The sequence below is a fragment of the Empidonax traillii genome, unplaced genomic scaffold (genome assembly GCF_003031625.1).
Source record: "Empidonax traillii isolate 1590-97213 ecotype Southwest subspecies unplaced genomic scaffold, ASM303162v1 scaffold311:size671644, whole genome shotgun sequence".
Classification (NCBI taxonomy): Eukaryota; Metazoa; Chordata; class Aves; order Passeriformes; family Tyrannidae; genus Empidonax; species Empidonax traillii.
Genome location: NW_020955504.1, coordinates 481522 through 509418, shown reverse-complemented (window position 1 = coordinate 509418; position 27897 = coordinate 481522). Strand labels below are relative to the sequence as shown.

Sequence of the window (27897 nt, the reverse complement as noted above, 5' to 3'; positions counted from 1 at the left end):
ATGCCCAGGCCCTTGGTAGGACAGCAGTGTTGTCACAGAAGGAATCAGCCACTCAGAAGTACCATATGTGACTGATAAAACCTGTAAGCAGATAAGTTATTGCATCCTGAGGGCGTGGCGCTGTTAAATCTATTTAGCATCTTGTTCACATCTTAAAAAAGGTTTCACAAATATTAGCTACATTGAAACATTTCTACCTGCTAGAGCCAAGGTGTTGTCCTAATTCAAAGATCTCATTTTTTTTTCTCATTTTACATTCATCATGGGGACTAAATTAGCAGAGATAAATGGGAGGCAAACACTCCCCTCCTCCCCCTCCATGTTAGGGCTGTGGATGTGGCTCTGCTGGGTGCCAGCAGCTCGGATGGCTCATCCCCACTGACAGCTCCAATTTCTTGCTTTTGACTAAACCATCCACATGTACATGAAATGGTGGCACTTAATGGTTCTCTGCACAGCCTGCTTGGCTTTGACACAAAACTGCCTTTTAATGCACGCAGTGAAGATGTCTAACATTTGTACATAAAAGCATTACACTTTTATAGCATTTCAAAGTGACACGTACTTTTATATAGAAAAATAAAATCCACAAAGCTCTAGTTCTGAAGGGAAACAATTTAATTTCAAACCATTATCATACTTGTCACTGGCAGCTTTATATCTGCAGGGGCAGTGGGCACACACACGTGCGGGTGGGGTGTCAGTGGCTGCAGTGGCTGTGGAGTGTACCCATCCCTAGGCAGGTCCCTCTGCTAGCAGTGCTGGCAGCCAGCTGAGTGTGTGTGTGTGTGTGTGTGTGTGTGTGTGTGTGTGAGGCACAGATGGGTAACTCAATCTGATGTGCGGAGTCACCTTTCTGAATCACGCCTAAACCCTTTGGAGAAAGTAATCATTAGGCTACTTGCAAGGATAGGGGCCACTTAGCATGCTGGTGAAACACAAAGCTGAAGAGATAAGAGTTAAAGATAGCACTTACTCATCATTCAGCCCATCTGGATTTGGTTTATGGTACACATTCCTCAGCATCTGTAGTAGAGACCAGAGGATTTCCTTGTTTTCTTCAGCTTCCATTCCCTTCAGCCACCCACCACTGCAGACACAGTATGCTGTGTAAAAACTTACTTTAAACTCTGTGTCCAGGTGAGTCCCTTCCAAATGCTGGTGGATGAGGAGTCCTCTAAGGACTGAACATCATTCTGCCTTCCTCCCTGCTGTTGCAGTGCCTTGTCTGCCTTTACCCCCACACACACATGTACGCATATAGGGGGGACTAAAAGCTAAAATGCTGAGGATGCATCATGCTAGGAGGCTTGCCAAGGCTGGCCACCTCCAGGAACCCCTCCACCTGCTTCTCTCTAAAGGCTCTGCTGTAGCAGAGACCTACTGCCGCAGCTTCATCAGGCGGCTCATTTGGTTTTTGGACAGCTGGTGCTGGGCCAAACAACGTCAGTGTCGTGGTGCAGGGCCATGAACTGGTGCTTGTCGGTGCTGTCAGCTCAGTCTTCTCCAAAAGCTTTCTCCAAGGGATGGCAGGCAGGCTTTTGCTGGATAATACACTGCCTCCAGGAGCTGATGGAGAGCCAAACCCAGCATAAACACAGTCTGTTCTGACTAATGTGACAGAAATATGATATGGATAAGTCTGGATGTCCAAGTGACCCAATGATGCAGGGAGGTAATGACTGACTTTCTGACCCACTTCATGAACACAGGGCATGGATGTCTCCGGTCAGGGACCCCACTGAAATCCTGGAGCAGGGGAGCGATGGTTAATTCCTTCCTTCACTCAGCTATTGGCAAAGCAGTACTGAGTCCACAGCTTCCCTGGCAACATTTACCCTGGGTCTGCAATATGCAGATTAAAGAGATGATAGCCATCATACCGAGTCCCTCACCCCTTGAGAATACTTGAAGCAGTGACTGACATACCCACTCATGCTTACTTAGTGGGGTACTATCGTCTGCAGCACTGTTATCAGCCAGATCCACTGCTTGCATTGTTTACAACTATTTGAGGTTTGAAAATGCCCTGTTAAATGAAGTACAGAGCCAAGCTGAGACAGCACTAAGTAGATTCCCATTCTGTAGTTGGCTGCATTTCTATGGAAATATGGATCATTACCCAAACCAAAACTTTTTCAATTATGAGATTAAAAAGCATGTTCATTTTGATTTTTTATATTTAAAGACAAGCACAAATTAATGTTAAAGGCTATATGAAAGAATATATCTGTCTAGAGATGAAAGGAGTGAAGACTTCACAAAAGTGACTTTACCACTCCTGCAGACCTAAGGCCACTGGTACTCTGATCTACACAGACCTGCAACACCCCTACTCACCTTCATGCCTTTAACTGCAGGCAAACTCGAGGAGTCTGAGTTGAGGGGCTCTGTAGAAACTGTGGGCACCAAGTATGGAGGTGGTTTGTCCCAGTGGCATTGCACAAGGTGGTCAAAATATGGCTCAGGATCAGCAGATTAAGTGATAATCACATCTACATTTATTTAAAAATAGCAAAGTCTGAGGTCACTCTGTAGTAAACAGTGTTAGAAATGCCACAAAGAATAATAAAGACCTGTGAGACTGGTTATAAAAAGAGCAGTGGGAGGAAAGAAGGCAACAGAAAGGTGGAGATTTATGAGGATTATAAGGCATTATGGAGAGAGCAGAGAAAAGAAAAGAACATAGGTAGAGACACCAGGGGATATTTTTTAATCTCATATCTAAAGATGCATGTGCCTATGCAGACAGGTGGTTACTCCAGCATATTGGCAAAGCCATATGCAAGCATCCCTTCACATTCCCTAGAATGAAATATCCATGCATGTTTCCCTGTAAGTGCAGTGTCCTGTGGCTTTTATTGGTACAAATCAAAATTGCTGCATTTTGCAAACGTGGTCTTTTGTGTCTACTTACAGCTATGCCTGTGTTTTATTAGGCTATTGTGTGTATTTTATAGAGGCTGTGTTGCAGAGATCTGTACCACTAACAGGGGATGTTGTCAGTCTGTATGGCTACCTTAGGTAAGTGAGCACTAAACTAATCATCTTTTTCATGACCCGAGATGATGTACAGCAGGCTTATCACATGATCCAGCAAGCAAGCAAGCACTGCTGGCTTGAAAAGGAAGAAAAAGCTGACATGCTGGCAACTTTGCTCTCCCTGAGGTGAGATGGTCACCTTTGCTACATTGAGGCAGGAGATTTCATTATAAAGCTAAGTAAGAGGTGGTGATTGATTCTCAGCTGGTGGTGGACTCACTGCACAGTCATAAGCAGAGCTCTTACCCTTTTGTTCTTGCTTGTTGCAACAGCAAAAAGGGAATACGGGATTTTTATTGGTCTTAGATGCACTGTTAAACAAAACAGTCTCCGAGGCACTCTGAGAGGATAAGATTTAAACTGCTTCAGAAATGCCAGTGTTGTTAAAGGATTGCCTAAGGTCAGTGTTCTCCTGGCTGGGAGGATTCAAAACTTTTTTGTGAAGGCTTCAGTGGAAATTAAATACCATCCTAGCATTCGGGCTTCACCCCCTCTACTTGAATGGTGAGCTTGGTCCTGTGGACATGTAAAGCATTAAAACGGTGGTGGTGCTTAAGGCACAAATACAGCAGGAGACAGAGCTGCTGCCTACTGATAGATCCTCTCCTGCCATTCCTCCTGATGGGGTGAAGTGGAACGGTTTGTTAGCAAACTCAGGTTGGCCGGAAGAGAAAACGGAGGGGGAAACTCTACCAATTTCGATCTCTTTTAAGGCAGGATGTGAGAGTGCTGCCTGTTCTTTGTTCTCCTCCTTCCCTGCCCGTGCATCTTTGCATAAAGTCCCTGTAATCAATACTGATTAACTGTCTTCAGAAAAAAGGCCCTTCCTTCCTTTGTTTCTTGTGAGATAAGAGGGATCCTGATCCTGCCAGCCCGCCCTGTGGGAATTGTTAGATACTTTGCAGCCTGTAAAACCAAGTGATAGCTTTTGCACTGGACAGTGCAAAGCTGAGGTGCTTTAGACAGGAGCAGGGTTAGTTTTTCCAGCTGAGGATGAGCAGTGGATTATAGAAGACAAGAGCACCAGACAGATTGCAGCAGGAGGTGAAACAGAGAGAAAAGGGGAGATGCTGTGAGGAGAAGGGAGGGAGAAGGAGAGGACAGGACCGCTCTTTCCAGCAGGAGTGGTCCTGCAGTTAGAGGAGAACATCATTTAGGTTGAAATTTAACACAACAAAAAAGTCCTTCAGTTTGGAAGTGGACCTGGAATGGGCGATACCATTCTCTCACATCTCTGCCACTACTCTTACATGCACACTGCTATCAGCACCAGCAAAGTTTAAATCTTCAGCAATTTGATTTTTGAACTCAAATTGTTCCCCATGGACTGTAAAAATTTTTCATAGGGGCATGTGCTTTGTTTTATCCTTAAATGCTGGATTTATTTGATTGACCCTAACGGCTCCCCATGTTAGACTGTGTTATTTTATGTATTGGTTGGTTTTCTTTAACATTGAACACACACTGCAGAGCTATAATGGGACTCTCATGAATCTCATGGATGATGACACAGAGGCATTCCTTCCCAGTTTTAACGACATTGTAGCATCTTGGCACATTTGGAGGTCAGGCAGTGTAGCAACATGATGAAAACTCCTGTTAAATGAATCATTTGTCCTTTTGTAGTTGGGCTTCTTGGCACATCTTGACAAGGAAGTGAGTTGCTTCAGCCCTGCAAAACTCAAGTTCACAGTGTTCACTCAAGTATCAAATCAGTATCTGTGCAAAGGGGGAACAAGCATTTGTGATATTAATTCCCTCCTGTCTAGAAAGTCAACCGAGACATCTTCATTTGCCTTTTTCTTTTCCTGCAGCAATGTGCTCTCTGTTACCTGAGTAGGGCAGAATAAATGGGCAAGAAATCCTAAACCTTTGCCCAAACTTGCAAAAAGGCTCAAAACAATGACATTTAACTGTCTTCATTTCTTTGTGAGTCTTTGCACTTTGGAAATTTGTCCCAGATTTAAGGGAACTCAATGTGAGAGGTCACTCATGCGATACTTTTGACATAAGGAAACACTAGAATGTGCTTATAGCCCTCTGCTTTCAGAAGAGGTTTAAATAAGTATCTAAAATTTCATGTCTTTAGTCGACTTTCTCGGCCTTTACAAGCTTGCCAGTACTAGAATATGGGCTATCACTCTGTCAGAGGAAATTAAGCTAAAGTGTAAGCTATTTCAAAATAGAAATAATAACTCACCCCCATTACAACCTGCCAAGCTCTTCAGGTCTTGTGGAGGCTACATACCACCATGGGTCCTAGGTCAGCTCTGAAGGATGCTGCAGACACAGATTCTGTGAATCTGTCTCCTTCCTTATGTTGTTCTGAACAATGCTTAGCGGTAGTAAAGAAATGGGTGGGGGAAAATACTAGAGAGAATAATGATGAGTAACTCTTTACTTAGGATATTTACTGTGAGCAAAAATAATAATCCATTTTTTTTCCCCCCACACTCAGTGATTGGAAAACCAAGTGGTATTTCAGTAGTAATACTGATGTAATACTGATGTGTGGAGCCCCTTGTTCAGAAAGATTTCAAGGATTTTATTGAGTTTTTATGAAAATCTCCTAAGGAAATATCTTTATAATACTAGGTTGGAATTAAGAGGTACCACTCAACATGAGCTAAAATTTGGCTTACTTATTTATAGTCCCATTGGCTTACATTTTTCATACTCCCATTAGGTACTTTTTTTTAGCTGCATATTAAAATGGTGAACTTTAAATTTGTTTTCCCACCACACTGTTGTAGCTTTTACTTACTAACATTTTAGGAAGCCCCAGACTGATCTAAGCCTTGGATCTGGTACTGCAGATACAGCTCATACACTGTTGGTGCAGCTCATTGGATAAATTACGTGGCCTTAGTTTCATATTACGTTAGGCTAAAGCCATAATTGCTAGTAATTCAATATGACAAAGGAAAGGAAACATTATATTCAGTAAATTAAGCTTCATATGACGGCATTACTTATGAAATGAACAGTTGGTCAAGGACTTTTAGGTACTATAAATAGCAGGAACTTACAAATTCAAAGAGCAGATTTTTCAGTGATGGAAAGCAGAAGTGTTGTAGCTATTGGCATAAGAAGGGAAAGAGCCCTTCTGTGGCCTTCAGGGCTAGGAGTGAAATAGGTGTATCACATTCATTAAATATCCCAAGGGATGAGTTTTCTTTTAAAAAATTTTGTACTTCTGGTCAGCAAACAGCAGTGCTTCAGAAGTCACCAGATTAGCTCTCGAATTAAAGTTCAATAATATTTCTGGGTGAAATCCTGCCTCTGCTGAGAGCAGCAGGAGTTTCACTGTTGATTTGGCTGGGGATAAGGTCTCACCAAGCACGGCAGGGGAAGGAAGATCTGCTTGTTTTTTCTTTTCATAAACCTGGATCAGGTAAAGAGGGCAGAACAGGTCTGCACTGAGACCCTTCCCAGGCCTGTGGAGCTCAGCGAAAATTGCTTTGCCTTAGTTCGTGTTGCCTGTGTTCAGGTCTCACTGGGTGTCTGGAGGTGGTAACGCAGCAGGATTTAGCATCACCTGGACTCACTGGCTGAGTTGTGTCCATCCAAAGAGCTGCCCTCACCCCTATGTCATTCTGCCCACAGCTATCGATGGCAACTCTCTTGTCATGCCTTTTCTGAGGGAATGGGTTGGGTTTTTCTACAGTGTGAATATCTTAGTCTTTCCTGATTTTGATGGAAAAATTAAAATCTAAATACTTGAGCCCTAACAAAAAACTTGGCTTCATTGCGAATTTTAGTTTCTTCTCCATATTGTTCAATTATTTGTCCATTTATGTCAGGCAGTACAATGTATTTTGGAGTATTCAAAAAGTGATAGAAATCCAGCCTTTTCCTATCATTTCCCTGTGTAAAACATAAAAAGCTGAGAAAAGAAATCCTCCCCCTGCTCTGAAATGAACATTTGAAGACTTTTCATCTTAAAAAAATAAATTTCTGAAATGTTTTGTCTTATCTTCCAGATGCTTTTGCTTGAGCCACACATTTTCTCTAAATAAAAACCCCTCAAACGTTTGACTCTGCCTGTGTAAGCACCAATGTTTCTTATGTGCCTTTGATAATGAAGACTTCTTACCTACCAGCAGTGACTGAGGAATCTCTTGGATCATTTCCATCTTTCATGAACAATATATTTTTATCTTATCTTAGAGTCTTGGCTCAATAGGGTAAAAATCAACATTAAGTCTTTTATCAAATCTATACATTTTATCAAAGCTCTGATCAAAACTCAGGAGGGATTTGGGTCTAAGCAGAAGGATGAAAGACCTTGAGTTGTCGACATATCTGATCCCATCCAACAACCTCTATGTTCAAACAAAAGTCCTGATTCCTGGTAACCTTGCCATTGATTTTATCTTTAAACACCTTGTCTGTAGTCCCACCTTCCTTTCTTCCCCTGGTCCCATTAGGGCTGGGGAGGTGTCAGGGGAAGGGCTCCAAACTGATCAATAGACTTTGAATCAGGCTATAGGTGATTCCAGGGCAGTAGTAAAAGATTTTAGGTAGCATCTAGGGTGTGTTCATGTCAGCTTTCTTACAGAAACTAGGCAAACAGGAAAAAGATATACATAATTTACCCTTTAATATTTTTGTTTCACTCTGAAAATGTCAGCCAAAACTCCACTTTACCTCTGCCTTTCAGTATTTGAAATACGTGTTTTATCCTACAGTGTATGATTTTGAAATGTACAGATTTTTATTTAAAATATTTTAAAAAGCCTAATTTCAAATTTCCAAGGTTTGCACACCCATTTTTTTTAATTCATCAGAATATTTTAAATAGTTTAAACTATTTTAAATGGTTTTCAACCAGAAGTATTGCTTTATTGATTATTTTTTTAACTGATAAATAAGGAGTGTAAACTTCTGTAATGCTCAGTGCATCTACTTCCACTGATGTCAGAACACTTCCCACTGTCCTCTTGCTGCATATTACTGGGTGCAAAATAAAACCCCCACCTCTGCTGAAGAATTTTGCAAATTTTGTGTCATTATTTTAATTTTTCTCTCATCTCTCAGCCTGTGCTCCAACAAAGACACAGAACCCCAAGAAGGTGATTTAAAAATTTCTCTTACTCACAGCAATTTTAACAGGCAACTGAAATGAGCCTGGCACTGCTTTGTATGCACTCATACACAGAGACACCAACTTGCCTCTTTTCTTCCTGCTGCATAGAAATAGTTGCATTTTATCTCTTTCAGCAATTCTCCTGGGCCTAATTCTTTTCCATCCTGTCTCCTCAGTCCTTCAGTGCTGTGAACGCTGTGTGTTTGTCAAGCTGGTTTTCACAGTCACTAAATGGTTCTGCAATAAAGATCAGGGTTGTAATTAAGATGAAAATATTTTCCCTTCCCTGTGTCCTCAGTAAACTAACGGCAATGCTATAGCTCAGTGTAGAGCCACAGAGCACACCTGATCTAGCAACACAAACAGGATTTTCCAAGCTTAAAGGATCTGCCTTTTCCTACCTTTCTTTGTGTGTGGCTTGTCAATAGCAACGTTTTTTGTAGTAGCAGTTATAGTAGCAGTAGTAAGGCAGATGGTTTAAGTGAGAGATAAGAGTGTTCTGAAGAGCTACAGACGTTTGCACACCCACAGGTGCAGAGGTAATCTAGCCTCTCTTTAAAAAAACAACTTCTGAGCCTTTCACCAGAGGCAACCAAAGAGTTTCTTTCCACTGCAGCTCTTGAACTGCCGGGCAGCATTTACCCAGAGCTCTAAGAAGCTATTGCGTTATGCCCTAATTATATCCATGTATTGATCACGGGCAAAAGATTTCTAATTACACACATTTCCGTGATTAAAAAGTTCAGGCTGAAATGTTGTTTATAAAGTACTCTCTAACACAACAGAAGCACTTTCTTGTTGCATCAGGCCAGGGTCCTCCCTCCCCAGAAAGAGGGATCCATGGGTGATGAAGGGTATGTGCTCTTGGAGCTGCCCAGTTCCTCCATGTACATAGGAAATGCACAGGGCATGGCTGGGGTGTTGGAGAGACCAGAGAGCAGTAATATTAGCAGTAATGTCCCAGTGGCCATGTGCTTCTGAGGGGAAGAAGAACCTAGAGGGTCTCAGGGAAGTCCCATTGCCAGCACATGCAAGAGGAACGAGCCCTGGGCAATAGCATCTGGGAAGGTGAAAAGTGAAGTCAGTTTGCCCTGTTTTGAGGATTTTCTCCTGGTAAAATGCAATAAGGAACACCTGGTTTATCTCCTGTTCTTGTATCCATTTTCAGGGCTGAGTAAGGCCCTCATATGTGGGGTTGTAGCAATTTAGGATTTTATGAACATTATATTGTCTTGCAACAGATTTACAAACTTAAGTCAGTATGATTCCTGATTCTAAAATAAAACAATTGAATTACAAGCAGAATTATGAGATAGTTAAAATATTACATGTAATGAAAGTGTAGTCTGGAGAAGTTAAATTGGAAAGTTTGTTCCTTGTAAATGTCTATATCACCATGGAAAGGATCTTGTCTCTCTCCTCTGTCTCCACTCCTTTGTCTCCCACTGTCTTCCTGCTTTCACGAAATCTATAGTAATTTACTTGTCTGTCACTTTACTGCTTGGGGACTGATTCAATATCAGGAGATGGACAAACATGTAAAAATACCACAGTCACATAAAATCCATTTGCTTGGGAAAGAACAAAAATAAAGCTAAGAAGCTCCCTTCACTACTTAGTAAGCCTTGAGATAATTTAATATATGCAAATATATACAAAGTGCCCTGGAGAGATATAAATTTTACTGAACATTATTTTGGAGGCAATCTGTGGTATCATATATTGAGTGAGTTGGCCATTCCCAGTTCACATTTATGTATGTGAAATGTGTATGTGTGTCCACGTGTGTGTGATAGATGCACACATGTGCAGTGATTACGAGTGGTGGAAGCAATCACATGCTGCAGCCGACAAGTCAAAGATCAAGCAGAAGTTTTTTTGTAAACTTGGGGAAATCCTGCTTTGAATAACCAATGATTTGACCTTTGGTAGCTTTTAGTCTAGCTGGTAGTAGTTATCCAAAAGAGATTAAACTATCAGTCTCAAGACGAGGTACTTTGCATTTTGAACAAGACCAGGGATTAAACACAGATACTTTCTGAACGCCAAGGGAGTTTGCAGAAGGATAATGATTTCAGGGGAAAGGCACACTACTGCGTGTAAATTGCAGTTTTCTTCCCCCTTCCTTGCTCCTTTCCCTGAGTTTGAAAGCCCTGAGGAAAGCTTACCATGGTCTGGTGACAGAGCACCTCTGGCTTATTGAACAAGCTGCAAGTGGTACTGAAACAGCAGCACACTGTGTTTGCAAACCAGCCAGGTGGTGTGTGAGTCCTGCTATGGGAACACCTTTGCAAACACCTGTATGCCAGGTATTTTGTGGTTGGATGCTGATTTCTAAGGCCTGATACCCATTCCCCATGACATCCAGGGCTCCGAGGTACCATCCACCTCCTCAGGTACACGGAGCCATTTCCCCAGAGATGCAGAGGGCAGCCCTGCCCAGGCTGGGCTGAGGGATGATTTGCCTCAGGGTAAGTCCAGATGCATGTGGTGCTGCAACTCACAGCATCATGGTGCCAGTCGATGCCAGCTGGTGCCAGGATGGCTGGCACAGAGGGCAGAGCTGGCTAGATTCAGGCAGGATCCAGCCACACTGGCTATACCTACCATCTTCCTTGCAGATGGAGGGGTTCCAACAAATGACTGGGAAACCAAAACTCACAGGTGAGGGCCGGTGTGGGGGTGGGCACACCTGCAGCTGCCACACCTCGGTTGATCTAGAGAAACCTAAAACACCTGAGAGCCGGGCAACTAGTATGAGAGCTGTTTCCCTTGTGTGTTTAGGCTTTGTTATTGTCTTTCCCCTTTTGTGCCTTGAAATAAGAGACTAGGTCAGTGCTCTGAAAGTCTGCAGGATGTCATTTGGACTGTGACAAACCATTCAAATTAATGAACAGGTGAGTGGTCCTAATGTGGCCCCTTTGAGTGGTGGTAGGGAAATAGCTGTCATGCTTCTGTAGTCCAGGGGAGTGGCTGGACTGTTTCCTCATGTTGATTCTAGACATCATATCTTTGCAGCAAGGCTTTGGTTTTTCAACATGTCGAATGAATGAGCAAGATCTCCAACTTCCAGCAGGTAAGCAACCCTACAATGTGTGATCTAATTCTGTATATGAAAGCACAAATTTACTTGAATAAATTTTGTTTACTAATAAATAGAACTTTGAGCATGTGGTGGGACCTGGGGACCTCCAGAGGTACTTTTCCATCCGGAGCACTCTGTGTAAACAGCATGGTTAGGGGCAGTATCTGTACCAGATCTGAATGGATAGTTTAGTTGAATATTTAAAATAATTCTAAGATATTTTTATTAGAATAACTATAGACTTATAACCTGCTGATTTTATATTGGAGTCCTCACCTCTATTGAAAATATTTTTTTTAAACAAAATCTATTTGCCTGTTGGGCACTGGCATTTAAACAAAACATGTAGAATTTAAAAAGTGTGCTTGAATTTTTGAGTCCAGGATTTAAGTTTATAAATCTTGGGAGAGGTTTGCTTTTTTTAAAAAAAGTGTCACATACATCTCTCCACATCCTAAGCACCTGTGTCTTCACCTGTTGGTGGGCTGTGGGGAGCAGGATTTGCCCTGTTTGTAGTGTGGGATGCTGTGGGTTGCTCTAGCCAGCCCTGGGGCTTAGTGGCATGCTGGCAAATATCTGCAGGGAGTCAAACTGGTTCCAGTGCTGATTGTGTCTGAACGGTCCCCAGACATTAGTTTCAAGATTTTCTTCAATCCTGCTGCAGTGAATGGCTGTAAACATTTCTGTAGCTGTTCAGGCTCAAGTCAAGCTGGTTAAGGCAATGTGAAATTCAAGGTCAAAAGGCCACACACTGCTAAATTTAAGTTTCAAGTTTATGCAGATGAGTAAATGTCTACTTGGATCATTTCCATTTCAGTTGCACTAGGTAAGGTATGGCCCTTCCAGCATCTGTCTCCCCCCTGCAGCTGGGTATCATAGTAATTTCACAGGATTTATGAACAAAAAAGGTCCTCCCCAAACATGTTTTCCCAAGGGTGCGAGCCTAATTGTTCCTGTGCATCCAGGCTTGTATCTACAAATGTTTGGATATGGCTCTTAGGTTTCACTTCATCATCCCTTATACAGGATTAAACAGTGTATTCTCCTGTCAGTTTGTTCCTACCACTCATTTTCAAATAGTGGAAAAACCTGAGCATTAGAGATGTTTGGGATAAAAATCCATTTGCAGATAAATATATTTGATGGGGTCCTCTCACTGGGAGAGATTGAGGTTTTGGGGCTTTTTTTTGTCATTGTTGAAGCTTAAAGGGACAAAACTGGAATACCAGCAGAAAAGTAGTGTTTTAAGGTATCTTTTTTGCACACAATTTCTTCTTCTCCCAGCACAGTGTTGGGTGACGATGTTGTTGGTCCTTTCTGAAGGCTTAGAAAAACAGACCATCTGTCTTTTAAACAGCTTGTGAGACTCTTGGTTTGATAATTGCGGGTTGTCTGTACAGCTCCCAGACGTGTTTAAATCATACTGGGTATAACCCTTCCATTTCTGCTTCCAAGTTGGTGTGTGGCTTGTTTGTTGCTGAGTAAATGCAGTCGTGGGATAGAGATGTCCAAATTTAGCAGAAGATGAGGTTATCTGTAGCAGTTACCCACCGCAGAAGAGGCACCTATGAGGAGCACTCAGTAAATACAGGAATCTGAGCCAGGTGCCCTCCCCGTCCAGGGCTCCAGGGCAATTGCTGCCACCCTGCTGATTTCCTGCAGTTGCTATAGGTGATGCCAGATGCAAGCTCAGCCTAAGATCTTCCTCCTGTCCCTGAGGATCTGGAAGTCTACGCTGTGAAGAAGTGATGAGAAACAGCTTGCTGGCTATGAATTGGCTTTGGGTCTGCTCCAGTAGCCTTAACTTTCCAAGTGTATTGTTCTCTCAGAAGACATTTTATACTTTTTTTAAATTGATGACATCTTTCACTTGCTGCTCATGTCTTTATTTACTGTTTCTTAGTAACATTTCATTACACTGTGCTGTTTTAGTGTCTCTCCGTAAAACCAAACTAATATTAAAAGTTCCCTTTTCAGTAGCAATTTGCAGTTAAATGTACTTTATCTTGCTGTTATACATAACCTTCTTCGAAATTGTTGGTGGCAAGTTATATACTGCTCAATTTAAAGGAATTTTTTAAAGTGAGATTTAGTGAAATTACTTCTCAGACTCATCATGATTTACAATTGCTTTCAGGCAATTCTGTCCCAAAAGAGCCAAGTTGACTCCTGTATCTTGTTTCTTCATTTACCATCTTCCTGGTTTTTCTTACAATTCTTTCTTTTTCCGCTTACTATTAAGAATTAAATAACTTGCATATTTGGTTATTACTAACAAACTGGGATCTAAAGGCTGCCTGACTTTCAGTAGTTCAAGAAGCAGAATTAGATACAGGTTTCATCCTGGATGAACAAGCTTTTGCCAGGCACTAATGTCTGTCACTGAATGGCAGTGGCTGAACTTTCTAAACACAGGGGAAAAATCAACAACTGTATAGCACTGATGTGAAGGGCTTGGTTCATTAAATGGATACCTTAGGCTAATGTCATAAAGAGCAGATTGGAATTAGATGTTGGTTTTGTTGCTCTCCTCCAAAACCCTCTTCAGGGAGAGTTCACTTACCTTTTACACTTGAGAAAAAACCTGGTTGACAAATATAACTCATTCTGACTGCAATGGAGACACCAAAGCAATCCAGAGGAGCTCAAGCTGTGTGGGAATATGTGTAGCACACAAGCACAGGACGAGCAAATATGGGGAAGTTGTCTCCTTGCAGAGATTCTGTCTGACTGAAAGCTGTGTAGGAGCTGGTCTGCTGCCGCAAATCAGAAATTTTCTTCTCTCAGATTTCCCCTTGAGCCTTCCCTCAAAAATGAAAATTGAAGGAAATATCCTTTAATTCACATAGTGGGGGGTATATATATATATATATATATATATACACATATCATGTATATAATACATGCTTTGTTCAAATACAGCCATAATTATATTTTTCTGGAGAGTAAATATAAACTGTGCATGTGATAAGAACATACAGGGGCTGCATCATACAGGCAATTAACAGGCTGTGTTCTGAAAAGCTGAAAGTATTCTCTGGCTTTAGGAATCTAACTTTTACCAGATGTTGATGGTAATTGAGTTGCAATGAAATTGCCCAGTGGGAAACAATTTAGCTTTTAAAATGTCGTAACTTAAACCTTGATTTAGTGTATTGCATAAAAGTGGGCATAACTTGTATTTGATACATCCTCTTTTTTTATTAATACTCTGCAAAGTTAAGTTCTTAAGGTGTCTATAGTGTGTGTGCATGTGTGTATTTCAGCTTTGTTTCCTCAGTGCCAGCTTTTTCTACTAGCATCACAGCTTATAGGTGCCCAGGAACAGTTTATCTTAGAAGGAACCCAGAGATCACCCAATGCAGGGCTGACTTAAAAAGGTTCGTCAGGGTCTTGCCTGTTTGAGCTTATCATGGAATGTATCTGTCTAGCTCTTCCCACTCATTACTCAAAAAGTCTAAGTTAAAAGTTTACTGAGGAAGCAGGTATTGAAGATTTTACATAAGAACTGCATGCACAAATACATTCTTGCTCATGCTTGTGTATATGTAATATATTGCACTCGACTGCATGAAGCAGGGAACTATTACTATGACCACACTTGTGAAAATATTTGAATTTAGCTTACTTTATATAAACACTCTGGCCTTAAGCCCACATTGTATGGTAAAATGTATAGCACAGCAGTCCTGTTCTCAGGACAAATGCTTGAAGGGGTTTTCAGTGTTTCCATTCCAACCCTCCCAAGCAGGAGATCGGTCCTACCTTGGCCTTAAAATTTTTCTCAGAAATATTTTCTCAAAGAATATTCTATGAAAAACTACATGTTTAAAGGGGCAAAACTGATTACCCTCCCTCACTAACCCCAGTAATTCAGTGGAGGGGAGAGTTTGCATACGCCTCCCATTCTCACCCTGCCTGGTTGGTTGGCCACCAGCATGGCAGACCCAGGGAACACTGAAGAGCAAACCTGGTGCTTGAGACCTGTTCCGTATGGGTAAGGTCCTGGCTGAGATGTTGTAGAGAAGCTGAAAAGCTGCTTGGAAATCTAGCCATGAGAAGCACGCTACAAAACCAGTACTAATACAAGTCATATGGTTGAGACTTCATTTAGCTGTTTCAAAACCAGAAGCATTGGCCAGTATGTGCCTCCAATGCTCAATTTTTTCCCCCACCTTCCCCATTTTATTAGTTCCTGGTTCTGGGATGCTTTCTGCTGTTTTATGGTCCAGTTGATGTAACACTCATAGTTCCTGGAGCTTTTGCATCACTTGTGTTTAAATCCCACTTTGAGAAGCCCACAGATATATGTTCTTCTACCTGACACTGCTTCACACAAATACAGCTGCCAGCTGAGAAGCAGAGTGTGTCCAACTGACTCTTGCATCTGATCTAGCCTTTCACGCCATGGACCAAAGGTAACAGCAAGATATTTTGGGACCAGGACAGGATGTTAGCCTAGTGTGTCCTTTCCCAAGCAAAAACTGACTTCAAAAGGATTGTACCGACAGAGAAGATCTTGTGGACATGTGGACAACCCTCCAGTGCATGGCCCTTTTTGGTAACAGCCAAGGACTGAACGTGTTCCTGGGTTTTGGGAAGCCAGGTAAGAGTACCGTGCCTTGCTCACATCTGGCACTCAACCACAGCGCCAGAGTTCCTCTTTTCTTGCTGTAGCTATGTTTAGCTGGAGACGTGCATGATAAGAATAAGTGGCTTATGAGGAATAAAAAAAATAAAAAAAAGTCGCTATTTAAATAGACAAGATAAGACAGAGAACAATATTAAATAATGGATGTATTTTATTAATTAATTCAGACTTCAGACAGCCACCACTTGTGCAAACTAAACATTAGTACACACATAGACTTTATTTTCATGTTCATGGCAACTGAAAATCTGGGATTTTGAATTTTAGAATACAAATGAATGAAACCCATTGCATGTAGTCTGAACTATTTCAATGTCATTGCAGAAGTAGTTCAGCAGTAGCAAAGAACTGAGCAGCTACAAAAAGCAGATCTTCTGATAATAAACAACAGCATGGTGCTTAAAACACGTTAGCAAATGCAGGGATAAGCATGGCAAGCTGCCTTATGGAGCCGTGGTTTTGCCATATGGTAACATTGCTCACCGTAGATGCAAAGGTGTAGTGGTCCCATACCTACAGTCACATCCATGTAACAAGTGACAAACCTAACAATAACACTGATCTTAAAAAGTTTTCATTTTAAACTCTTCTGGATGAAGGCCTCTGCATCAGGGGAGCCCCCAGGGAATATACTGTGGCAGTTTCTGCAGGTAAGCTGGTGGCCAGTAGCTCAGTGCTTTGCATCATGACAGAGGACCAGAAATATAACAGCTTGAGAGATTTTTGCAGCTAGTTAACTAGATGGCGTGGGGGGAAAGCTATGATAAAAGAAGAGTGGGCCACTCCACCTTTCTTGAATTACTGAAGCTATCTAAAGAAAATAACAAATCCTGTGCATATGACAGTAGAAAAAGTACAGGATCTTTGTCAACTCTCAACTAAATGAGCTGGAGTGGTGTTTTAGAGAGAGAGTGATGGGTCAGATAAGCAATCTCAGTGTGCATGGCCTGGAAGGATCATATGGAGATGACACTATAAAAGGTATCAAGCAGCAGTTTGAGGTGACTTATGAAACTTGTTGCTCAGACATCCACATCCATATGGAAGCTTCACTAGGCAGTCAGCTAGTGCCACATTTAGTATCCCACACTGCACGGGGACTATTCCAGTGCACCTGCAGGGGAACCACAGTGACCCCTAGTAAGGCACGATTATGGTTTTCTGAATTTCTCTGGACAAGATGGAGAGAAAACCTTGTTTATTTTTCTTGTAAGGATGCTACTAGGAAAACTATGTCCAGAAACCACACTTATTTTCTCCCAAAACTCTTTGGCTATTTCTTAGCTAGATAGCTCAGTGTGTGCAAGTCTAATTTACAATGCTGCTATGTGTATAAAGAGCATGGTTGTATTTTGTTGCACAGTTTAATAGACTGTATCAGAAATCTCTCTTCTCAGCAGCTGTGAGAGCCACACCTGAACCTTACTTTCTACTTATCATGTTTGTCATGTAGTCCCAGTGTAATTAAAGCATCCACAGTCTAGGCCATTACGAGCTCTATCGTCTAATAAGGATAAAATATCAAACTGCTCTAGTTTTTACATTTAAATTTATCTTCATAGCAGTCCCGTGGTGTTGGAGGTCCATGCTATGAATAGCACTGAAATGCAGTCAACAGACATTTCCGTGCTACTCCAGGGAAGGCACAGATAATTAATCGTCCCCAGTTTGCTCTACTGTCCATAATTATAGTCTTGAGTTTATAAATAACAAAGCATGATTTTAAGAACCAAAACAAACCCCTCAATTACTACAGAGTTCCTGAGATAATTAAGTCTCCAAATGTGGCTCTGAAGAGGGGAACCGAGACTACACTGCAAAAGCCCATAACATGCAGATGTGCGTAAGCAGAGCAAAGCGACAGGATGGAAAACGTCATCAGGAAAATAAACTCTCTCATCATTATTTCACTGCTTTTTACCTAAAAAAACAATGGCCTATTGTCTCGATTCACCCTATTGTTCTGTTGCATTTTTTGTTATTGAAGGAACCAACAGTCAGTCAGTGAGTTTCCTGAGGAGTAGCAGCTTGGGAAGCTAAATGCAGTATCCTTTGCCTAAGGCTTGTTTTGCTGCAGGTTTATGGAAAAACAGGAAAGGTAAGTTACTGAGGTAAATTTAAGCACACGGTTTACAATTCAGATTGTTTGGATACCCCCCCCCCCCTTCAAATAAAAACACCCTCTGGTTTTGCAAGTACAGTGGTTAAAACCTGCAAAATGGAGCAGAACAAAGCTGTGCCCTGTTGCATCCCTGCTTGATGGACGTTCCTCTGTTGTTACTGGGCGTTGTGTACTGCTAGGGAAAAACTCTAGTCGGGAGCCAGCGCAGCAGGAGGCTTCATTAGCCATGAACAGGAGCAAAACAGTGCTTCAGAAGGAGTGGTGCCCTCTCTGAACAATCAGCGTCACCACAACAAGCACATAATCAGCTGGACAGCCTGTAACACATGCTTTGGATAAAGGCAGACCTGTGGATACAAGACAGCTATGGCTTAAGTGTTCCTAAAGATCTTTGCCCAACAAGGAAACAAATTATACATTACAAAACTTACAAAATACATGCTCTGTTCTTTCTCTGTTTAATATCTTCCTTGCTCGAAGCTTGGCTGTTGCCCAAATGCATCCAGAGCAACGCCTGATGATAACTCAAAAATGTGCAGTTAATCTGTGTGTAGCTTCAACTCCTGAATGCCAGGAGCAAAAGCGTACTTTTCAGAGAGAAATAGGCTTGGTCACACAGCATAATCAGGTTTACACAAGTTTTTAGATAACCAAGATAAAGGAAATACTTCTGTAAACTCATCTGAAAAAAGACGAAAACTCCGAGTTGAAAAATTGCTCTTTTTCAGTGTCATTTTATCCACAAACCAGCGTAAACCCCAGTAGAGAGAGTTTCCTGCATGACAGTGAGTAAAACTTTAGCTTGCTGGTCTTTTTTTGTGATTTTTTTTTTTTTTTAACCTTACAGCTATATTTCATCATAAAAACTAGTTTGAAGAAAGAGTAAACTTTTGCTCTTTGGTCTATCTTGACATTCCTCCAGAGACACATAACAGGAATATTTCAGATTCATTTTTGTCTCCTACTTGCAGGAAAGTTGCAGTTCTTAATTTTCAGGCTTCTGAAATGAGAAAGATAAAGAATTTAAACGCTGAGACAAGACATCTTTGCTTTCTTTATAGTAAAAAAAAAATAAGTAGAAGCATTACAATCTAAAAGCAGTGGTTCAGTGAAATTGGATATTTTTGCCTTAACCATAATAAACAAAAATGATTAGTTATGCCACATGCACCTCCTACTTATTATCTGTGTAACCCTGCTAGGTGAGAAACAAAAATCTGTACTTATGTTTCAGTATGATACAGACTTCAGACTGTACATTACTGTAGCAATTGCTGAAACTCAATACTGGGGAATGAGACTAAAAAAGTTATTGTTTTTGTTTCATACGATCCAGTTTTGTGGATGTAAAGGAAAGATCTTCAAACTAAGACAAGATGAAAACATCTAACAAATAGTTTGCAATTTTAAAATATCAGTTTTGGTGTCCTGCTCTCATGGACTTCTTTATGGCCATGAAGATGCCCACAGGCAAAGCTCTGGGATTTCTCTCACATTCAGAAAAGCTCCAGGGGCGGCAAAGCATCCATGAGGTGGTCTAAAATAATTCTGATGCTCTGCCATTTTTGAAGAGGAGAAGAGTGCAAGAATATATCTGTCACTGTGGACAGTGGTGGTCTTACTAAGTCAACACCAACCAGGGAGAACATCCCAACTCCAACTCCCACATCAACCCAAATACTCAAAGCCAAACTGGCCCAGTAAGAGCAGACACCTATTGCCACTAATTAAATTTGAGGGATCCTTAGAGCTCACAAGGGTCCTTAACAGACTTTACTTATGTAGAGTGGGAGAGTGGGTCAGGTTCATGAATTCCCCTTACTGTGCAAGCAATACTTTTTTGTTTGTTTGTTTGGGTTTTGTTGTTATTGGTTTTCTTTTCTTTTCTTTTAATATTTCTTCCTATTGGCAGACTTGTCTCCATGTAAGTCTTATTCTGACTGGTGGTATCTACAGACCCAAGGAAACAATTTCAACTTCCTTAGTGTATGAGCTGGGCAGTATAATTTAGACGGGACAGTGGCTGGTGATGAAGAACTAGCTAGATTCCTTTGGGTTCATTTCTAGGTATTAATGTTTCATTTTTTGATAGATCATGTTGTTCATACAGTGAGACTGCAATACTCTGCGTCCATGTATTGGCTATTTGTCAACAGAGAAAACCAGAGCTGACTTTTATGATAAAGTTTTTGCTTCTATGACTTTTTTAGCACATATTCTAATGACTGGTGTTCTGCAAATTTTTGTGAGAACTGTCATCTGCTCCATTAATGCAGTGAAGTGGTAGAGAAAAAATCAGACTAATGACAACCAACATTTCAGCTCAGTCAGACCCTCACACAGCATCCTGAGAAGCAGGAACTTTTGCCTGTATCTCACAAGTCTGATGACGATATGCATTGCAGAGGAGGATATAAACTGTACACTAAAGCAACTGTTCTCAGCTCTGCAGGCATGTTTATAATGAAACATCTGTAGCTCTTCTGCAAATCTCTAAATATTTTTCAATTACAACATCTTAAAGATTTGAATCAGTCCTAATGAGTTGGCACAATATCATATTACGTTGTACACTATATCACTATGAAAAGAATTCAAATTAAGTGAAAACAAAATCCCTCGATCTCCCATCATAGAAACAAAGACACAAAGACCTCCTAGTGTGGTATCAGCTACAGTGTGGGTTCACTTTGGTGAATGTGTGAAAAGAAATAATACTAAACTTCTCTGTGGAAAGTTGGAAGTAAAGACTACATGGGACTATTGTGTCTTTCTTCATCCAGAATTAGAAATGTATAAATCTAGCACATGAACCAGATGAATTTTAGAGCTAATGAATACTTGACTACTTTGTGTGGAGCTCACTAGGTATTAAAATACTCTCAAGGCATTTATTTAGAATGTTACAAGTAGGAACACACATGAGTATGTGCCTATATTGATAAAATATATATATGATCAAGCTGGTTTTTTCTTTAAAAGGCTTAAACTTACTGAATCATTCACCTGTCTGGTGCCAACAATACTTCTATAATGAAATTAAAATAATTTATTAACAGTGGGATATGTACGCTATTTCCTACCTATTATGTTTTTGTGACTTTGTCTTTTAGTTAGTGATGGTATTTTGTCAGATGTAAACAGAAATGCTATCAAATTTAACATTTTCATTTTATGCACAACTTCCAATGAAAGGTCTTCACAGTTGGAATGGAGTATTTTGTCTGCTTAATTACTGTTGTTCTTCAAAACTCACCGATCCATGGTTTGGATGGATTTTTGTAAGACTAGTCAGTAAACACCCAATTAAGGAGGCTATGTGAATCTGCATGTAGATCTTACATTAGTATTCTACAGTCATTTCAAATGAGTCAGAAGTAATTATGTGACTGACACTTGATGAATCAATATGTACGCATCAAGCCGCCAGACATATAATGCGCATCGGTAACAAGAATGGGATATATGCCAAGAAGTAGTATGCATAACGCTACCCAGCAACAGAATAGTCAGTGATGGTTTGCGTGTAGGGTAGTAATTACCTGTGCATGCGGGTTAACTTTCAAGCTAACTGCTTTTTACTTGTCTTGACTGGCACACCCAAACTGGCAGAATCTGCTCTCACCAGATGTTACGTAAACATTCAATTAGGGGCAAGTGAACAGTTAACTTGGTCTGGTTGGGTTGTGCAAACCTCTCCCCTCCTCTGAGCAATCCATCCAAACACCGAAACAAAAGCCAGTCCTCTCAAACCAGAGTAAAGGTTTGCTAGAGCAGGGCTGAACCACCTGGGCACATCCACCTCAAAGCTGTGGCTGATCTGGGGTCCCATCACAGTCCTATTAGCTCACAGTAATATTGTTGTTCGGTCTAAAAGAAACTGTTTTGCTTTCCAGACCAATTTACTGGGGGAAAGGAGAGAGTTAAGTGATGAAAGGAGAGAATCCCATCACAGGCACACATGGTTTGTTTCAGTCAGGGTTACATTCTCTCTTAGTCCGCTTATTATGTTACAAGGTTAAAATGGAGTAGCATGAAATATTTTCATAACATCTTGGATTTTTAAGTGAGGAACATGTGCTATGCAAAATTAAAGCAGGACACCAAGAAGATTAAGTACTTAGAAAAGGGGAGGAGGTAGTGGGGGAACTGCAACCTTCGAGGAAAAGGGAGAGAATCCAGCACGAAAAACAGGCTAAGAGGACAGCTCTGTGTTCCTGGAATGCTTGTTACCATTTGAGAGAGATGAAAGCAGTTACAAAAACAAAACATGAAAAAAGAAAGCAGAGCTATGAACAAGCTAAACATCTCCCTGGGTACCTACATAATGATAGACACACACTGCCACACAAGTGTAGTATCAAAGATTATTTCTTTTGAGCTAAGATGACACGCTTCTTTCAGACTGGCGTTTTCCACAGCCAAGAGCACTACAGTTGCAGAGCTGGCTTCTCCTCAAGCCAAACTGACAGTGCCACAAAATCCGAAAGGCACCATTAGTGTACACTGGCAGTGTCAGACACCATTCAGCAAACGAGAAACCCATGTGATAAAGTGCACATTATGAAACATTTCCTCAAATCCTCCCAAAGTGTGTGAAGTCCTTACTGAAACTAGGGCCTAGATAAACTCCTGACAACCTTTTCTATATACATCCTAGAAACAAACATCTTCCCCCAAGCTGAAACAGGAAAATAGAGGCTGTTGACTGACCTGAATTTGGACCTCACTCTCAAAACAATCCTTTCACTTGCTCTGTGACAGGGTCAAGGTCGATGTCATAGAAACATGGCCTTGTGGGCAGTCCTGGCATGGTACTCATCTGTGGAAACAATGAAATTAAGTTATACTAGTGCACCTGTAAGCAGATAATCACTCCACCCATGTAAACCTTAGACTAAGAGAAAGGCTTCACTTGGACTGTTCAACATAGACTTGTCTGCAGATGTGATCATTACCACATTTTTCGTTTCTGTTAAAAATGTCAACTTGGTACTTTTTTGATTAATTTTCAAGTATGAGCTTCCAAAAGACAGGAAAGGGAAAACAAAAGCCACAAAATACAGGCTAGAATAGCAACCTGAGAATAAACTCCATAACAAAATGAAAACCCTGGGACTTACTTTTTCCTCAAAATATTTATCCAGAACATTTATCCATTTATATCTCCTGAAAAAAAATCACACAGCAAAGGGCAAGGACATAATTGTCTGAATTTACCCTGTGATACAAATTTGTTGAACTCAGACCTTTCCCACAGAAAACCAGAAAAGAGAAGCAGAATTGATTGCAACACTTACCTAATGTAAGGAACAAATTGAAATAGTTCGGCTAAACATACAGGGATTACAGTTGAATCCTAATTTAGTAGTTAGAATTAGCAGGTTGAGATATGAAGCTAAAGCAACCCAATTATCTCAAACTATGCCTAATTAAGATCCTGATCTAGCATAAGACACCATCATCTGCATACTTTTAAACATATGAATAGTTTCATGGACTTAAATTACACAGATAACTACAGCTCTGCTCATGCTACTTATAACTATTACATGAAATTGGCATTTTGTCAGCAATTAAAGACATGAGGGTGACATGGGAACCTTGAGGTGCTGGTATACAGTAGTTTAAGCCACTTTAAATGAGAGGTACCTCAGGTTCTCAACTCCCTGCCTCAGGACTCCCTACATCTTCCTTGCAAAGGAGATGTCTGGAGAGCAGGTTTGGCAGAATAATGCTGGGTTTTGATCTGCTGCTTCTCCTTCAGTTTCAGCACCTTGAACCAGGAAGGGCTTGCGTGTCACCAGTGCCACCACTGGCACAGGGTAAAGGTTGTGACTGCTGTGGGGCAGTCTTAAGGCAGGACCAGTTTGGATGAACCTGGATCACTTTGGATTCAAACCCTTAGTCTTTCTAAAATGACAGTTAGAAACCCTGAATATCTCACTGTATTTCAACTAATTCGAGGCACTCTAAAAATGACTCCTTAAATTCTTTTGGTATCTTAAGCTCAAAAGTGGAAAATGGCCCTGCTGTATTAGGTCCTATATTAATACTTAAATTGATGAGAGACCATACAATCTCTGGAAACAAACCTGGAGTTCAACTTAGCTCGATTGTATGTTGGCTAAGAGTCTTTAAGCATTAAAACTTATTTAAGAGATGCTAGATTTTGAGGAACAAACTTTTAGCCAGGACACGTCAGCAGAGCTCATTAAAACTGGTGATTAACCTGACCACAGGATGTAACCTTCAAACATGGCTGTATAGAAAGAAGAAAAATTACACTGGCTTGAGTACCAGAAACACTTTAAACTTAATAACTGACAGAAAGATTAGAGTATGTTTTCATGATGTGAGCTGAAGCACATTGCTGAAAGAGGACAGTTTCACCCAGTGAACCGCTGGGATGACTCCCCCTCTTACTGCAGCCAGCCTTATTCAACACACTGAACTGATGTAAATACATGTTTTTGTGGGCAAGGTTGGTTGGCTCATAAATTAAATCTGTTTGTTACATGACCAGATCACCACCAGGCCACTGGCTGCAGGGGAGCAGCCAGAGTACGCTGTGGCCAGCCATCACCTCCAGATCTCCAGCTGAGAGCTCAGGGCTGGGCAAATTCCTCCCTCCATCCTTCCTAATTCCCCAAGAAGCACAGCTCAGCGATATATTTTCTCTGGCCACAGGCAAGCTCTAACAGGCTAATTGGCCTCAAAAGAGGAAAAACACATGACCACCATCCTAGCTCCTCCAGAGTGCCAGACTTACAGGCCCCCCTTGCTCTGGATCAGACTGCATTTCTTTATGCCAAACTGATCTGCTGCATATTCAGAGATGGGGTTAATGTCTGCTTTATGCTTTAGTTTCACTCCAAACACACTTGTAATTTCTCTATCGTGGGAATACAAGCAAACTGTAATATCTCCCCACCACAGTCCCATTAAGTCCAGAGAGCTCTACTACCCTTTCAGAGGTTAATCTCATGTTGAGAAGAGGGAAAGGAGTCTCAGGGAGCTTCAGTACTGGTGCAGCCATTATCTCACTTGAGGTCTAGTTCTAAGAAAAAACAGTGCAACAAGCTCTTCTAGTGGACTCACAACATTTCCTCTGTTTTTAAATATAGTACTTTCTGATGTTTTGTTATTCTATGTAGTAGGATTAAAAGACAAAACTGTCAGTTTACACTGACCAAACCCTGCCTCTGATTGCATGACATTTATTGGCTGACATCGTCTTAGCATCTTAGCTAAGTACTAAAACACCTTGCTACTATTCTTTACTCATTGGCCACACTAGTTGGACTACTACATTATTAGGGTTACTGAATTACTTTCTGTCTCAGTTTCCTCCTGGTTTCTGAGTTAACGCTTGACAAGGAACTGCCTTAATGAATTACATCTCACTAGGAGGGGAATGAACAAATTGCCAAAGACAACTTTCTTGTTACTCCGTGTATGGCAATTTGACAACTGAAAGTTAACTCCCAAATTCCAGTTTTTTCCCCTTTTTTTTTTTTTTTAAATTTTTTAAATATAGCTACTTAAGGGGAGTTTTTCCCTATTTTTAAAAAAGAAATATTAAAGACAAAAGCCCTACATACATATTTTGGATTTCTTTTTTCTTTCACAGGCCTAGTCCTATACCGGTGTAAGTCCTCTGTATTAACTAATGGAAAGCTATTACATCTATAAAATGTGAATGTCAGACTGGTTTTTCGCTGGTTCAGGGAACACAACTATTCTCAGACTGAAAATTTAAGTCAACAAAAGGGAATGGGTTCATCTGAATTAAAATTACTGTTTGATAAAATGAAGTACAAGGAAAAAAAAAACAACAAACCAAACACAAAAAAACTTGGGAAGAATGCTTATGTGAATTACAGAGCGAAAATAAAACACATACTGTCATTTTCCCCATGGCCCAGACTTCCAAACGGGCAAAGCCAAGTAGATTTATGATCATTACTCTCTGTTCTCATTATCTGGATGTACAGAGGTAACGTGCAGCAGAATCTATCCCTTTTTCATTACTTCAAGGTCAATAGGAGGAGATGGCTGGCTGCCTGAGGAAATTACTACCGATTATTCCCTCTCCAGCCCTCCATTTCTTTCCTTCAACCAAGTAGGTAGGAAAGAAAAGAGGGCTCAATCAGCTGCAAGGCTGAATCGAGGTTTCAGCTGACTGGCTTTCCACATGGAAAATGTGGCTCAGAATGATCCTCTTCCCTCTCACCATTTTCCATGATGCTGGATGAAGGCATTAATGAGTGAATACACAGGCTGGTCTTTACTTTGGTAGATATGACCCAGAGGCATCCCTCTCACTAACCCAAGTCAGAGCCTAGATTTCTGTGCATGGAGGGGAGATGCTAATCTACCCCCCAGCTACAGCACATACTGCACCTGTACAGCAGCTGGCAGACTACCTCTACCTCTCCAGGCTTTCTTGATAACTACTTACTAAAATTACTTCAATTCTAAAACTTGAAAAAAAATGAGAATGAACAATGAAAGGGAAAATATGCCTAAAACACAAATCACTTCGGTCATTATCTGGTATGAACAGCACAAAAAAACCCCACAGAAATTTACAGTCCTACAGTCGCTTGCTAGGCATCTCATTAAACATACACCCTCTATATATTGCATAGAGATCAGCACAACTCTCCACACTAATATAACGACATTTGGGTTTAGACTGGTAGCTATAAAACATTGCACAGCATGGCTTTGAGAAAAGAACAGGGTTAGAAGCAGCAAATAACAGCACATTATCCACGGAAAACCACAGACTAAATTTAGATAGCTGAAATAATCAGTATTTAATTTGACCAAAACTGCTACTATTATACTTTCCCTGGGAGAAGGAAAATACAAAGCATAAACCTTGTACCTTAAGGCTTTATGCAATTCATATGAATGCTTTATGCAGGGAAAAATAAGGGTTTTATAAAGAATTCATCCAGCTGCTGTCCAAGATATATCATTTATGAATTAACAGGAACTAGGTTTTGCAGGAACTCACTGGAATCAACCATTTTTTCTACAAACTGTGCAACTGTCCATGCATCCATGAGAGTGAATCAACTGCAGAGAGGTGATGTGAAATGGACATTGCCTTTTTATTACTATGGGACTCTGTGTTTAGGAGGCAAAAGCAGCAAGCCTTAGGGTCAGTTTATCCTGAGGATAATTTATGCTTCTGCAAAAGCACAACTGGTGGAAGATAAACCACAGTTTTAGTTAAGAATGCCTGAAGGCTGCTGTTATAGCAGGCATTTATGAACTTTCAGAAGTTTACTTACACGAGTAAATGAAAATGCCAGTTATTTTGTAGGAAGCCATACAAAAATGTTGTTCCATGCCCTCTCCAAGAACACATCCACTGTCACTGGAAGAGTGACTAAGTTGACTTTCATTTAAATTGGAGTTATGTGTTGACTTGTAATTTTAGTTGGCCATAAGATCTACATAAAAGTTACACAGCACCGTGTAAAAACACAGTAAATGTGTCAAGCACCAAGACTCTGCTAGACACATTTGTTATGGTCCCAAGAAGAACTATGCTGCTTACCTTCCTTTTTTTATCATAAGAATGCCCATCAGTCATTGACATATCCCACCTTTAAGTGTGTGTCCATCCACCCATATATATCTATATATTTTTTAATTTATCTATCTACATAAAAAATCCTTATAGAACCTCAGATTGCCTTAACTGGGTTAGGCCAATGGCATGACTGGCAAAACACATGGTCTTGAGGACTACATCCAACTCACGTTTAGTGTCTTTTTCCCCTATCAGACAAGATGTGTCTGTTTTACAGGCATAACATGGTTTCTAAATAACAGAGAAAGCCAGAGGAATCCATACTTAAATAAAATAGGGGGGAAAAATGATTAGA

At 40.8% G+C, this 27897-nt stretch overlaps 1 protein-coding gene across 3 annotated transcripts in view; it reads right to left on the bottom strand.

Moving 5' to 3' along the window:
• Window positions 1–16000: 16000 nt before the first annotated feature.
• The window catches only part of MTHFD1L (methylenetetrahydrofolate dehydrogenase (NADP+ dependent) 1 like), a 143325-nt gene continuing 131428 nt past the window's right edge, over window positions 16001–27897 (bottom strand). For all 3 annotated transcript variants that reach the window (XM_027891172.1, XM_027891174.1, XM_027891173.1), the window contains 2 exons: window positions 22703–22811; window positions 16001–18989 (listed from right to left, as the gene is read on the bottom strand). In XM_027891172.1, coding sequence (XP_027746973.1) covers window positions 22722–22811 — 90 coding nt within the window. In that variant the 3' untranslated portion in view covers window positions 16001–18989; window positions 22703–22721. The remainder of the gene's footprint in view (window positions 18990–22702; window positions 22812–27897) is intronic.